The sequence below is a fragment of the Pezoporus flaviventris genome, unplaced genomic scaffold (genome assembly GCF_033815535.1).
Source record: "Pezoporus flaviventris isolate CSIRO_AGI_PZ_B2104156 unplaced genomic scaffold, CSIRO_AGI_Pfla_v1 ptg000013l, whole genome shotgun sequence".
NCBI lineage: Eukaryota > Metazoa > Chordata > Aves > Psittaciformes > Psittacidae > Pezoporus > Pezoporus flaviventris.
In genome coordinates, this window is record NW_026892561.1 from 35,205,978 (window position 1) to 35,221,552 (window position 15,575).

The window sequence follows — 15,575 nt, forward strand, 5'->3', positions numbered from 1 at the left end:
TCGTTTATTCCTGAAATACATCCAAACATGGCAACAACTGGGGTAACTATTTAGAAATAAAACCAGGCTTTAATGGACATTTTCTGAAGTCTGCCATTTCCAAGCAGAACTGCAAGCTGAAACAAAGGTTTAAAAGAAGTTTCTGTGTGGCCCTTGATCAAACGTTTTGTTTGGTTCTTGGAAGAGGAGAGTCAGAACACGTTCAGACTGCTAAATTCAGATGGTTAAAAGTGTGATCCTGCAACCCCTCTGCACAGAGGTTTTACTGGCTTTCACTGGAGTTCTGTACTAAAAAGAACTGTCAGCTTCACAGAAATAGAAATAAATAATGGGTTCCATGTATCGTCCCTTTCTCTTTACATCTCTGAGAGCAGAAATAAGCAGCATGGCCCATAAATGTTAAGACTGAGTCAGAAACCCTATTATCAATTATTTTTAGCATCAGAAATGGAACTGCAGCACCTTTTGAGCATGGATAAAGGCTTATTAAGCTGTGCTGCAGATCTTAGAGAGAATGTGTAGGCCAACAAGAGGTAAAATCAAAACCCCCATGCTCATTAAAAGCAAAAATTTCAAGTTGTCTGTAAGGAAAAGCTGTAAATTAGCAAACCTGGTTGGCTGTGGCTGTTGCAGCGAAGGGAACACTTGTGGCAGATGTTGTTGCTGCAGACACAGTGGCTGGCGTAGCACCGTGCACCATGGGAACTTTCGGAAGGAAAATCATATAAGCAAACATACAGAAGAGTGTAGCAGTATGGGAACCAGAGCGACATGTGGTAGGAGAATTGAGCATGGTATTTATCACAGCAAAAAGCCCGAGACATCATTGCCAGCGTGTGACATGCAATCACAGTGCAAAGCAGGACAACATTCCAGGGACAAAGAGGGGTGGGAAATGAAAGAGAAAAAAAGGGGAAAATGCTTGTTACCATCAAATCAAGAAAATCAATATAAACAAGATTAACTATTTCAATACAAAAATCAACAGAAGAATTCTTATGCCCTTATATTTACAAATTTTTGTCTTTAAAAAATTCAACCCAAGAATTTACTGCAAACAAAAATTAATCTTGTTGAAGGACAGTATGTGGCTATAGTAAGATACAATCTTTATATAACACAAGATAGTTTCTAAACACTGGAACTCATAGTCCAATCAAAATCCACCAAAGAACAATGTGCAATTCAAAAAACTGCTCTACAACATTAACAACATCTATGTGTCCATGTCAATTAAATCAAAACAACTGCATTTAATTGACAGGTGTTAGGGCAGGAGGCTAAGGGAGGTGGACCGGCACGAGAGCTATAAGTTAAAATCTAGCAGTGGATTTTGAGGGTCTGTGAGCTGCACCACAGGTTTAAGATAATCAAGAAACAAAGCTGGCACCTACCAACACTTGTAGCGGGTGTCATGCACAATATTGAGCCTGCCCATCATGCATTGAAGGAAGGTGGATTTGGAAAGGGAAAAGAATTAAAACAACCCATCACACGTGTAATTAGAAATTTCATTTGAACAAAGAAGAAAAATTGTTATTATGGGAACAGTGGCATGTAACTGTCAGCACAATCAAACCATACAATAGCACAGTGATCCATTCCAACTAGTCTTCAGTGAAGGAGAAGGAGCTCCTTGAACTGTGTGCTGGTTTATTGTGGTTGCCTTTGTAGTACCATGGAGGATTAGCATGGCAAGGAAAAGTTTCTTTAGCTTTATTTTAAACCTCTTTTGGTCTTAGCAGTGCCTTGGTTGTATCTGTATGACCCCTGTGAGCTGCTGGTGCAGTGGAAATGATGCTGGCTGTCCTCTGCATCTATGTGCTTAATACACAGCTCAGAGGAGCGACAGAATAGCTAATGTCTCCTGTGCATCTCAGGGCAGCACCTAAGACACTTATTCAGCATTTGTTCCTACATTATTGGAAGCAAATAATCTTAACGTCCTTTTCAACCCTAACTATTCTATGATTCTATGATTATGGGAGGTATTTTAAGCTGCTGGTGTCTAGGCTCACAACCTGCAACTCCCCTAGGCTACACAAAAATAACTCAAGGGGCAGCACCTGGTGATTTCTGCCCTGCAACCAGAGCCAACAGCAGTATGGTGGTTTTAGAAACATTATGGTATCATTTTTTTATCTGTCGCTAAGTTGGTAATTCTGTTTACTTTAAACAGCAAAATGCCTTCCACCAGACTGAACTCAGAACCTTATATTTTTGCTTCCAATATGATAGAAAAATATATACTGATATTTCAGGATATAAATTTTTACTATCCAATTCACTTTTTATTTAATAATAACATTTATTAACACTACTAATTATGCCTGACACAGCAGAAGCTGAAATAAAATCTAAAATCCCACAGACTGCAGTGGAAATGGAAACAAATTCTAGAAGACTGCCAATGGGAGCCACGGCAATGCTGCTTCCATTACATGACATAAATGGGGGACAGGAAGTCGTTTAGCTGGTGCCAAACATTTTAGTGGCTTGCACAATCTCAGGAGCATTTAACTAAGCAGGGAAAAAGTCAGTCAGTATAGTTACTGCTTGGGACAAGGTTATTCACTGTCATCACTGTATATGTAAGGCCACAAAGAAAAAAGCATGTTTCCTAATTACTTTTTCCTAATTACTCTTCTATCTCTCCTTCATGGAAGATACTGAAAATATTAATGAAGAAAGAGTAAAAGAAAGGTAGCTTTTTTGACTTCCCCATGCACAAATCATGGCTGAAGTCAATGGAATCACTTGCAAGATTAAAAAATGAAGCAAAATTTGTTTATAAAGTATGAACAGTATGTAAAACTGCTTTCTCAGTCCCTATTATGACATCTCTATAGTGTTAATAAGGTTACAGAGAAGAACCCTTCAGTTCTGTCTCTGTGCTGAAGTGCCCTATTTATAACGTTGTACATACTTTTTAGACCTGGAATACTACATAATTCCATGCATTATTATGTCTACACATTAAAGACAAGTTAGATATTAATAATGGCTCTGAAATATCACTGTAAAGCTTTTCAGATAGAAATTCTAGTTTGAGTTGTCATCATTAACATTATAACCAGTGCACACAGTTTTGAAAGGGAACTGAAGCAAATGAACACAGGCAGAAATGAAAATACTAGCTAGGGTGCAATAACTTGCAAATATGAAGACATAATGCTGTATGACCCTCTTACCTGAAATAAAAATAATTTTTGCTATGACCTTAATATTCATTTTGACTTCAGAAGCTTTGACTGACTAATGAGAACACATGAATAATAAATGTGCAGTTTCGAATGTTCCCTAGTTTTTCAGCACAAGGCAGAATTTTAATTCAAGGATGTTCTCAGTTAACTGATCATAACTTCACAACTGGACTATTTCTACAGTGGCATAAAGCTATTTTTATAAATATTCTATGTTTGCTGGAGCTTTACTTCCTCCTATTATTCCCCTCAGTCTATTTTTTCAATCCAATATATTAAATTCTAATTAGAAATACCACCATAGAAAGCATAAGCACTCCTGTCAAGGTAAACAGCTGTGCCTTATTTTTCCCTCCCTAACATCTTGGAGGAGAGCAGTGGTTTTACACAGACCCAGAAGCCTCATGGATGAAGGTGCTCACACAAACACCACTTTAAGAAAATGTGCACTGAGTCCCACCCATGAGTAAGTTCTCTGGTGCTGAGGCTGGAGCAACTACATGAAAGTGCAATGCGTTATCTTAACGGCAGAGGTGGCTGAAGCCCTTCCAGGCTGGCTCCACAGTTCAGCTGCCCTGATACAATTCTGCCCCTTGCAGGTGCATCGTGACAACAGCTCCTGTAAACTGTAAAACTGACCCCCTTCTTCTGGAGGATTATGCTTCTCAAAGACTGCCTGGCTGCCCAGTTGACATACACAGGCTGAGAACAGCTGTATATACACAACTGAGGAGACAGTGAGCTGAGGCACAGGATGGTAAGAAGCACCAGGGCAAGAATTTTATCTTGTTGCCCACAGGAGCTCTCTGTCAGCACATATAAACATGCCCACAGGAGCTCTCTATCAGCACTTATAAACATACCCCCAGCCAGCTCACGGTTACTGCAGGACAAATGTGTGGAAGTAGTGAATGCCAAATAATGGGTGCTCTGCAAGTTCACAGCCCCACAGCAAAACATTTGCCCACACATCTGCCAAGGTGTCAGGAGTCAGCAGTCAGGTCCAAAGTACCAAAACCAGCTGTGAACATCTACTAAGTCATGCCAAGCCTCCTCACTTGGCAGACTACCTCCACTTATTTCAACTAGCCAACACCACAAGTGTCCCCTGTTCTTTCTTGCAATGCCTTTCAGACTTCCCTCTCAGTCTGGGGACAACTTCCAGCAGTCAAGGTTTCTGGGAGACCTCAAGAGGGGAGCCATGTAAAGAGAGAGCTTTATTCAAGAGCAGTGAGATGAGTATCTAAGAGCATATAATCATTTAAAGTGTGCTGGAGTGCTATGTCTAACCCCTGGCTGGCACACATGATCCTTTTATTTGCATTCGCATGCCCTTGCATACAGGCAGCCAGAATTCTGCCTTACAATTCTGAAGAAGTATATGGGTTTGTCTGGACCATGAGTGAAAAACTCTCAAGGGTGAAACACTGAAAGGAAAGTGCCCTGCAGAGAGGAAGGTCCTGCCAAGATCCTCCACAGAGGTACATACTGATCCTACACAGTGGACACACTGACACTGTGTAGGTTCTACAAGTGTCCTGCCCTCAGACCTCCTGCGTTTTCATACACTGCAGCTGAAGCAGTGTAAGAACGCACATGAGTAATTACACTTTGAGTGTCTGAACCTGAAAAATGTCACATTATTATTATTACTGGGAAGCTCAAACAGCTGCTGTCTGAAAAATATAAAAAGAGAATGTAGCTCACACTAAAAAATACTTTGGTTTTCTCGTTTAACATATACTGAACTTCAGTGGTCCAGAAAGGTCAAATGACTCATCAGGAACCACTGTGCAAACTCCTGTAGGTTTCAGTACAGATTTGCTAGAGGAAGGGCTGAGGTAGGTGGTGTGTAAGCGACAACGTCAAAGATCGTGGTCAATTATGTAGTGCAAGTGAGCTCTGAGGCACATGAACCATTATGACAGCTTCTAAGTTCAAAGAGTGTGATTCAAATCAGCTTGAGTACTTTCAGAAATGATCCAGCCCCTCACTAATTTAATGGCAGCTGGAAAATTTAATGGCTTGCTAATTACATCAGTTATGCTTTGCCAAAACAAATGTTTAATATTTACAGGAAGGACTCTGATTGCACACGTTTTTATATGAATTTTAGAATGTGGGTAGAGATTTGATCTAAAACTTACTCAATCAGTCTTTCTATTGACTTGAACAAGCTTCGCAATAGGCAAAAGCCTAACTAATAAGATTTCAGAGGTTGTAAGCTATTAAAATCAAGCTATTACATCAAGCAACTGACTATTGTGACATTTAAATTACACCTGCGAGTTGTATGTGAGATCAAAAAAGAATAGTAAAAGGCATTATACTGAATTCCTGGGAACATACATGCCAAAAATGTTTAGGATAAAATATTTCGGTGTTCTTGGTAAAGACTGAATAGCTGTATTTTCTTTTCTCCCTCAACTAGTCTGCATTACGAAGGGCTGTCCTCACAGACCCTTTCTGATTTTCTGAGTACAGATCTATCAGAAATCCTCTGCATACCTCCTAGAATGATAGTGCTGTTTTAATGTGGGTTCATAGTGAAAAACTAACTCATCTGTGTTAATACAGGTATAAATTCACATGGCATACTAGTTACACAATTCTTCATGAAGTGCTGTTTGCAGAACCAAAACGTATATTCCGAGTCCCATCACTTGTCCTCTGAAGGGACTTTTGTTTATGTAAGTAATACAGGCATCAATTCTTCTGAGACAAGTGTAGATTTGATCACTCTTGAATAAGAACAGGTGCACCTTGGCTCTGCTTAATCCAAAATTAGCCCTGGGGCTTTTGTGGTAGGGGCCTGAACCTTTCTGTGTAGGTTCATGATCAGCCTACCTGTGAGACTGCCTGCCTGTGCCTTTTATGATCACCGCACTGTAATTAAATTCAAAACTTCCAAGTGTGTGACTGTGAACAACTGTTGCTAAGCACACAAAGGCAAAGGGGTCTTACAGCAAAGAGAAACAAATACAACAGCCTGAGAGATGTGTAACGAAGAGAAGTTAATTGAGGGAAAGAGGAACAAGACAAAAGATTTCACATTTTGATTTGGGATGACAGAAGATGATGTTGATTTTTATGTTAGACTGGAAAACACCCACCCAGCTTACAAGAGAAGCAGAGAGAAGCCAGCCTTCCTGCAGTCAGCACCTCCTTGGCCAGTGGCTCACTGGCACCGCAGAGCTCACCCCAGCACCAGTGTCCGCTGCACGCACAAATACCTCTATGCATTTGCCACCAGGAACAAACGGTTATTTCCTAGTGTATTTTTTCCAGAATTCACATTTCTCCCTCCCCAGAAAAAGGCAAATGAGAAGCACTTACCTGGTGGGAGGAAGGCTGTATGCTGCTGTAACTGCATGTTGGCAAGAGCTTGCTGGTATTGGAAAATACCAGTGTTAAAGACTGCGGTGGCACCATTGGTTTTTTCAAGCGCAGGCCTCTTTGGTAATGGGGGAAGTACAGCTTGAGGAATTCCCTGAATGGTGGATGGGTATAAAAATAAAGTCCAGTAAAAAAAAGAAGAAAAAAAGGGGGAGGGTGGGGGGTGGAGGAGGACAGGAGGGAGAAGAAAAGGAAGAAAGAAAGGAAAAAAGAAATATCAGTAGAAGGCAAAAAAATAGGCAGCACCATGTTTATCCATGAGCAAGCAAGCAGCATAGCAGACTTAACTACCAAATAAAAGGCAAGGTAAAAGATTTACAAGGGAGCACTACTTTAGCCTACCATTACAGCGGCACAGGTAATGTGTCGGAGCCATACATTATGGGAACTGGCATAAATATTATGCTACTGTAAAGCTTCAGGGTTTCGGTCAGGAGCGAGGCTATTGGGGTAGGGTGAAGCAGCACTGCTAGCTCCATGAGGATCAACACATAGAAGCAATGTTAATAGTCACCGTCCGGAGCAGATGGCAGGGCCACTGGCAACTACCCACTCCCCGGGCCCCAGCGCCTGCCCGGGCATGCAGAGCGCGCGCCGCATGCCGGCACCCCCAGGCCACCTCCGCGCCACAGCGCCGCGAAGCCATGCCAACGCACCCTGCGCCCGTGGCTGGCCCTGCGCCACGGCCGCCCGCATGGCACCCTTGGGGAGGGGACGGGATGGACGGACGGACGGACAGGGGGATGGGAGGGGAGGGAAGGGGACGGGAGGGGGCCAGTGGAGCACAGGGGCGGTGGAGTCTGGAGCCCTGCTCTGGGGCCTGGTCCAGCCTGGCCGCCCCTTGCCTCTGGCCAGGGGTAAGGGAGGGAAAGCGGGATATTCCGTTTCTACACATTAACCCCAAACTCGACTCTACGATACAGCTACATGCCAAGCTAAAAGGTGAAAGGTCATAGTACCAGGTCAAAGGTTGCCTCGAGGGGTCGCTTCAGTGATTTGACAGCCGACTGAGTCTTAATTAGCAGGCAGCGAGCACATGATGGCAATGGCCAGTGGGGTCAAGCGCATTAACATAAACAGCAAGCAGAGGTGCATCATGGGGGCAGCAGTGCATTTGGGTAGGTGAGAAAAAACAAATAAAAACAAATCACCGGATGCCGTGTACAACGGTAACAAGACTAGGCATGCACGGGGGGCCGGCAGGCGGCCCCGCGCGGGCAGGCGGGTGAGGCGCGGGGCGCTCAGGGCTACGCAGGAGCACAGACGGGGCTCCCCATAACCGGTCACCACCCGCGCTGGCCGGCAGTGGAGTGCCTTCTGGGAGCCCGCGGCCACCGCCTCGCACCGCTGCTCCTGCTCCCCCTGGCCACCGTGCCCCAGCACGCCTGCTGTGCTCCTCTTCCCACACCCCCATGGGCTGAGCACAGCCAGGACAATGTGCCTCCAGGGCCCTCCTCAGGGTGCTGTCCTCTCCTCACTAGGACACCAGTCCCTGAACAGTTCCACACTTGGTTGCTACGACTAGGAGGTTTGCTCTAGTGCCTGGCGAGAGCTGCTGACAGTCCTCGGGTAGGGGACAGGGAAGTGGGCTATGAACAGCATTAACACAATAAGGTTGACTTCAAACTAAGTCTCTACAGACATGGACTTACGGTAACTGAAATACAGGTTTATCTATCCGTGCAACTAGATAGATACACATCTACCCACACAAACATACAATAAACTATATATACATATATGCACACACACGTACAGACACGCACACATGTATGCACACATATATGTACATATAGATACTCTGTACATCAGCAGGCAAAATTAGTGAAACACCTTAACGGTCTGAAACTACTTGACAGCAGATCTGGCACCACATGCTGAGAAAGCTCATTGCACCAAGTAGTGGCTAGGACCCCGAGCATACGCACCCCCCTCCAGCAAGAACAGCTATTACACATCAGTTATTGTCTCTCCTCAACATACTTCAGTTCCAGAGGTGTTTTCCAAACTTACCATGGCAGCTGCAGTCGCTGCTGCCTGGGCAGCTGCAGCTTGATTAACCTGGTACTGGGCAGCCTTGATCTTGGCTTGCAGGTGTGCAGGAGGGTGGAAGTATTTGCACTTTTCCCGTGAGCATCTCCCTTTGATGTAATCCATGCAGACAGTGACCGTATTATCGTTGGTGTCAATCATTGCGCTGTCGGCGGGGTGAGCGAACCGGCAGTCATTTTCTCCCCTGTTGCAGTTGCCACGCTGATACTCTCGACATACCTGCAACACCAGGACAGAAAGTTGCTTAACCTGGGTGATGGGTGTTGCAGGCATAGCTTGAATCAGAGTTAGGATTTCTGAACATCAGTGAGAGTGCTGCAAGAACGAGTGCCTGTCTCACCACAGAACACAGCAGTGGTCAGATGGTGGGCTTGGCTCTCTGGCAGCAGACACTGCTCTAAAGCCAGTTCTGATGTCAGAGCACAAAAACCCACCAGGATTAAAAGCAGGTTCTATTTTGGCTCGCACCTAGCTGCCCACCAGTTTTTTCCTGTTTTCTGAAGAAACGTGCCGTGGCTTGCTATCAGAGATCGCCCCAAGCACCACAGTGCTTGGACATGGTCACACTCTGCTGTGATCTGGCTGTGACCAAGTTAGCAAGACTCAATGCAATAGTTAAGGTGACTGGCCAGAGGTGCTGGAAGAAGGACTGCATGGCTGTCCCTGAGCAGCCCCACCAGACAGGTGCTTTGTGCCCGTACCAGGAAGCGAGCTGCACCCACCGGATGTACAGTACAGCACCACCTGCCATCATCCAGAAGTGTGCCACAAGAGAGCAATCCAAAACCCGTAGTGGTGGTGACTGCCTCCTCTGGGCTGACCGGCAATTGCCCTGTGGATCAGCTGGAAGCTGGGCCGTGGTGGAAAAGAGCAGAGGCTGCAGCCAGGGCGGCCACCGCTCCTGCTGCCACACAGCTGCCGTGTGACAGCAGCCAAACAACGCTGAAGGAATCAGAAATGGCACCAAGAAACCTGCTCGGCTGGAGGGATCCCCTGCAGCACCCCTTCTGCTGGTACAGGGACTCCAGGGGCGCCTGAAACAGCACAGAGCCCTCAAAGACCTGCGGCCACCACCAGCAGAGCAGACACGACTCTCATTACCTGTGTGACAAACAGCAGCTCCCTCTTCACACACCTTGCAAACCCTGCATTTGAAAAAATGATGTGCGTTCCTTTCATGGTCAGCTCTTCACAACCACAAACAAAAATGCATTTGTCACTTTAGTTTTCCAAAGGGTATAGGAAACAGAAGGGGACAAAAGCAAGTAAGTCTGTGTAAAAATAAAACCACTTTAGTAGATGGAATTTCCTTTTCAAGGTGGGTGCCCATGAGCTTGGATCATCAGTATTTCCTCAAGAACCTGGCTTTGATCCCTGCAACAAACCAAATTTGGTTGTTACTTGGTTTCCATCCATGCTAGGGCTCTAGCTGCTTTTTAACCGCTGTGCTTCTTCAAGTACCAGCTGCCCATCACCTAAAAATCATGAAACAACATCCCAAAAGGACAAGAACAATGCCATTTGTGAACCCCTTCACAGGAAACATCAATTCATCCAGTGTCATTTCAGCGTGACCCTATTTATAGCTTTTTTCCATGCAGTGACAAAGACTCTAGGTGTATATTTGCAGCAGAGCCAAATGAGCCAGTTCAGTGACTGGGAAGAATGTGGTGCCTTTTTAAGTCATCAGAATCACAATTCTTCTGGTATCTGCTGTGTGAGCTAATTTTACCATAGTTAAAAACCAAAGAATGACCAGAAAGCTGAAATAGTTAGGCAGAGATAATTTTGTCCAGAGCACATTTTCACAGAGCTGTCATGCAGTAGCTGAGATAAGGTGATGAATGGCTTGCTCTCAGTATTCCTAAGCAGATCTCTGAACGATGGTTTACAGCAGTCAGACACAAACCATAATCCTGGCAGTCCTTCTAATGAGTGTGACCAGCAATGGCTTTTGAACCACTGTGACAGTAACCAAGAATGTTTCCAAGCCTTGTTTATTTAAAAGCAATCACTGAAAATGGTGGTGTTTTTTTTTTGCCATGGGCATGCAGCAATATTTCACTCATCTGCTTGAGCAGAGAGAGGCACAGAAGTATGGCATGTTGCCTGGTCTTTCAGATCTGGAGAACTTTTATTTAGTTATTTATTAACAGCCCTGTAATTACTATCATAATTTTCAACTTAGTATGTTCAGAAACATAAACAGAAGAGGCACCTGTGGGTCTCTGGCCTGTTGGCAAAAATGCTGAGTTAGTGCCGCAATCTTACTGATTTGTTGCAATTCACTTAACTTGTTCTGACTTTGGTCTGGTTTGTGTTTATTCTGACTGCCCTGCTCGGACTTAAGCTGCCCACACTGGTGAGGAGCCCACCGCTGTGTCACCACACCTATGGCAGAGGTCCTGCACTGCTCACCCAGAAGCTGAACAGAGCTTTGGTCAGAGGGCCACGGACAACAGAGCTGAGATCCCTGCACTTCCAAGGTAAGTCACCCCTCCTGTCTCCTCTGCATTGAAGAGAATTTATCAAAATGGGCATATTGTTATCCCATATGTTGCAAACATTTAAGCAAATGGCACCACTAGGTCAGATTTTCTGATTACCCAAGATCTAAAAATCTCCAGGCACTTCCAAGCTGCTTCGTTCTGGAAAAAATGGTATATATGAAATAAGCAGGAAACAGCAGCTTGGTTGTGGTAATTTTTGACTCTTGAACACTTCTAATAGAAAATGATGGCATTTAAATATAAACACATGTGTTTTAAATAAAGTGTTTAGGCAATTACTTTCTCATTTCCCTATCCTTGCTTTTCTTCTAGTTCACTGAAAGAGCCATGCTTTGTTCAAGATATTTCTGGCAGGAGAGGAGTGTGAGGAAAGCTGTAGGAAAGGCCTCAACCCATGAAATTTCCCCGAGATCCAGGTTCCTTATGGGAGTGGCTGAACACACTGGACACCCAAACATCTGCATGCTATCTGTATAGGCAACACAGTCCAAATACACATGAAATCAATCCTACTGCTAGTAACAGCCACTGACCTTATCTTATGAATATTCATATTAATTCAGGAGACCAGGCACACTGCCAGACAGATTTGTGTTGTCTGCCTGCTTTTCTTAAAATCTGAGGTACATGTATTGAGAGCTTTGATTGTGGAACAGTCTGATTCAGTATCCCAGAACACGTGTGCTAACTTACTTTATGCCAGAGTACATAATTCTTGAAAATAAATATTTAAAATTCTAAGCAGAACAAATCATATTCCAAGATTAGATGCTAACATCACAGTGGTTATTTTGCTGAAGGACAGTTCATTCCCAGGGAGAGCAAGCTAAGCCTTACAAAGCTCTCTAATCGTGTCATAACAAATGACAATACTGACAGCAATAACCTAACTTAAAGAGCAGGTGGACACATGCCGGCTTCTCTGAGAGGTAACAACCAGACCATGCAAAATCTCTCAAATCAGTTCTGCATTTCCATAATCTATAAAGTCCATTAAGATGTTTTGCTGTTAATAGAAATGATGTACTTACTTGGTATTTTTATACTAAATTTGGATACTCCAGATCAAATGACCCATACTGGCAAGCAGTAGCAAATTATTTTCTCACCTACATATTTCACTACTTGAACTGCATTTGCTGAAGGAAAAAAGGAAGAAGAAAAGACACCCTCTCCCCACAACAGATACTGATTTTGGAAGAAAGCATCATGGTGTGGAATTGCAGAGTTGGTGGGTCAACCTGGATGTGATTCATTCTATGATTCTGTGATGTGCTTCTGATCCCAGCCAAAATAAAAACTTAAGCAGCTTAAAGGGCAGCAGAAGCCGGATTTCTCTAAAGTTATCTACATGGTGCAATGGCTAGAGCAGAGCCAAGGTAAGGGCCCCATTAGGAAGGACAAATTCATCTCCTACGTGCAGAACCCATCAAGACAAAAGCAACTACCACAGAAAAGGCTGCTGGGTCCTGATGAGCTGGGACCTTACTCACTTGGAGAGCATGGCTGAGAAATAAGTGCCCTGCTCAACAGCGTTCTGCCCATGAGCCAAGCCCACGAGGGCTGATGCTGCCTTCCCAGCGGTGCCGCGGGCTCCCCCTGGTGTAGGGTGCTGCCCTGCAGGAGCGCAGCCAAAACGCAGGGACCCAGCACGTTTCTGCACGACAGCAATTCCTGCAGCAAATGAAGTCTGCTCTCGGAGGAGTCCTTGCACAGCGCCATTTCACCAGGAAAGGTGACAAAAGAGGCACTCAAAGTCTCTGCTTTTTTTTTTTTTTCAGGAGTTTCTAAGGCTATCATCTTCTTTTCCATGGAAATTCAAAGCAAAACCACCCAGCTTTTTTTTTTTTTTTTTTTTTTTTTTTAATTTTACTGGCATCAGATGGTTCTGCTGGCTTTTCCTAATCGATAAAACATTTTTTACTGCAGACTGTGCCCTGGGTGTTTTGTGAGAGTAAGACTCTCACAACTCCCTCTTGTGCAGGGGAGTTTGGCTCAGTAGTGTATCACTTCGCTAAATAGCTATATAAAGAGAAAACAAGCATCCAGAGGACCAAATCCTGCATATGAAGTCCCAGATTTCATTAGCTCCCTGTGCACTTTGGTCACAGTCTGCCCTGGAGGCAATACATGAAGAGGTGCTGCCGTGCACTCACTCTTGGGCTCCCACGGATGTACTTACTTTCCCAGCCACAAGCAGAGCTGGTATTCAGGGACTTCAGGTATGTCCTGCTCTTGCTTAGCAACAGAAAGGTTTTGAGACCACGTTTCCCCAGCACCACTGACCAGCACCAAGGCCTCTACAGAGGTGGAAGCACAATCAAACACAGCAGCTAACCATGGCATTGTGAACCAAAGGGCTTCCTGCCACTGGTATCCTCTCTCAGTACTGATTTCCAAATCGAGCATGATTTATTTATGAATTTATCTAATTGCATTTCAGTTTTAATCCACTTCTGGAAGGTATCCATTGTGAAATAGAGTCCTCAAAGGAAAAACATCCCTTGGTGATTCCAAACAGCCACCCATGTATCAGCTCACAGCAAAGTGTGGCTGCCTCTCCTGTAACCTGAGCATGCTTTGGGGAACGCTTTCCTTGGAGAAAACATCTCTAAAAAGGGAAATGATGCGATCCCACAGAAGGGGAACCTGTGGTGACGTGAAGTCTCAGAATAGTGACAGTGGCAGCAGGAAATGCTTGCTGCCAGATGACTCTCCACGCTCCTCCCAACTTGCAGCGTTCTGAGCAGCAGCTCATCAGTCAAAAATGTAACTAAGAAAAAGGAATTAATTTTCCTTCTAAGGGGAGTTAATCCCTGTTAATGCAGATACATGGGCAGAAAGAAAAGCATTACAATTACAACTAGATGCGCTGTGAAACAGAGATCCTTCTCGTTCCTCCGATCATGCTCCCTGAGTTCAGGGACCATAACCAAGAGCAGAACAACCCATCCACCCCTGCACTCCCAAGCCTTCACACCCTTCCCATGCAGAGATGCTGCAAGGAACTCTGCAACCTGCTGCTGCACCAATGCTACAGAAAAACTGGTGCTGAGCACAGGCCACTGAGGTGGGGGCTGAGTGCAGAATATGAAGGTTGGGGCTGCAGGGATGGGTCATAGCAACACTCATCTCTCTCCACTGCCAATCAAAGCTGATCTCCTGTAGGCAGTGCATGCCCTAACACATCACCATGTACAACAACCAAGCAGGGTGACAGTGGATCAGCCCATGTTCTCAGCCTCTCCCATTGCTGCCTTTTAACCACTGGACCTTACCAGGGCTGTATGTGCCCACACACAGGCTGTGCTTGCAGGCATGCCCCAAGCACGTGGCAGCTGGTGGCATGTCACTGGCTCACCACCCATGCTGCTGCAGCCCCGATAAGGTGCCGAAAACACTGTCAGGCCTTTCAGATAAGTAAGATTGAGGGCACGGGAGAGCACCAGCTAGAGAGCACTAACATTTGTCAGAGCTGTAGCAAGGATGATAAGCTGGGTGTGGGAGGTCGGCAGGGGAGTGCCAGCACCATCTGTCCAGAGAGAACCTTAAGAGAGAGGCTGAAAGTCATCTTTTACCCAGGCAGCTGAAGCTTTGCCTTTACACTGCCCCTTGGGCTCAGTACCCATGCCCATGGACTCCCGCCATTACACACATTAACACCTTCTGGGCATACATCAACACAGTTTTGAGGTGCTCTCGCTGCTGCCATGGATATTCCTAAAAAGGCTCAGTATTTCCATTTCTTTCTGTAGTGGAGGGTCAGAAGCAGAAACACAAGCATTAACTTACCGTACAATCATTCAGTCACTTCCCATCCTTACCTGTTACTGAGATTTAGTATTATCAGCTGAAGTAAAACCTGCATTATTTTCTTTTACACAAAAAGTATTTTATATCTAGGAGACATAATAAATGATACAACTTGTGAGAGTAAGTTACACATATTGGCTCCTACCTCCAGCCTGTCTGTCCTCATTAGCTTTTGGGCAGCAGCAGCAGCAGCAGCAGGAACCGGGACACCAGGGTTCCCTGTCACCAGCATTGGGGCAGTGGGCAGGATCTCCGCTGGGACCAGGCCTGGGGAGACAGGCCCCAGATAGGGGTTGAAGGTGGCTGATGCGTTGGTGGCTAAGCTCGGTGTAACAGAAAACATCGGCTGCAATCAGAGAAAAGAAGAAACACATTTCAAATATTTATACTTGCCATGTTGTCAATGTAAGAACTTTTTGGCTGTCATCTTGGGCACAACTGTGGTGAGTTTCTGTTACTGATGGGAAAAAAAAATTGCCATGTTTGAAGGACATGAAGAACACCCATGCAAATGTCACACATGAGCAAGACCACAAGGACAAGCCTCCCCTGCCAGCCTCTGCTGGTTCTCCTGTCCAAGCTTCCCTTGCATGATCCCAAT

General features: G+C 44.9%; 1 protein-coding gene across 15 annotated transcripts in view; it reads right to left on the minus strand.

Annotated features, from left to right (window-relative positions):
- Nucleotides 1-15,575, minus strand: part of MBNL1 (muscleblind like splicing regulator 1) — a 104,019-nt gene that overhangs the window by 7,437 nt on the left and 81,007 nt on the right. For 8 of the 15 annotated variants that reach the window (XM_061452751.1, XM_061452737.1, XM_061452749.1 and 5 more), the window contains 6 exons: nucleotides 15,120-15,320; nucleotides 8,613-8,870; nucleotides 7,559-7,612; nucleotides 6,540-6,693; nucleotides 1,395-1,430; nucleotides 611-705 (listed from right to left, as the gene is read on the minus strand). In XM_061452751.1, coding sequence (XP_061308735.1) covers nucleotides 611-705; nucleotides 1,395-1,430; nucleotides 6,540-6,693; nucleotides 7,559-7,612; nucleotides 8,613-8,870; nucleotides 15,120-15,320 — 798 coding nt within the window. The remainder of the gene's footprint in view (nucleotides 1-610; nucleotides 706-1,394; nucleotides 1,431-6,539; nucleotides 6,694-7,558; nucleotides 7,613-8,612; nucleotides 8,871-15,119; nucleotides 15,321-15,575) is intronic. The other 7 variants (XM_061452740.1, XM_061452743.1, XM_061452742.1 and 4 more) reach the window with 6 other exon arrangements.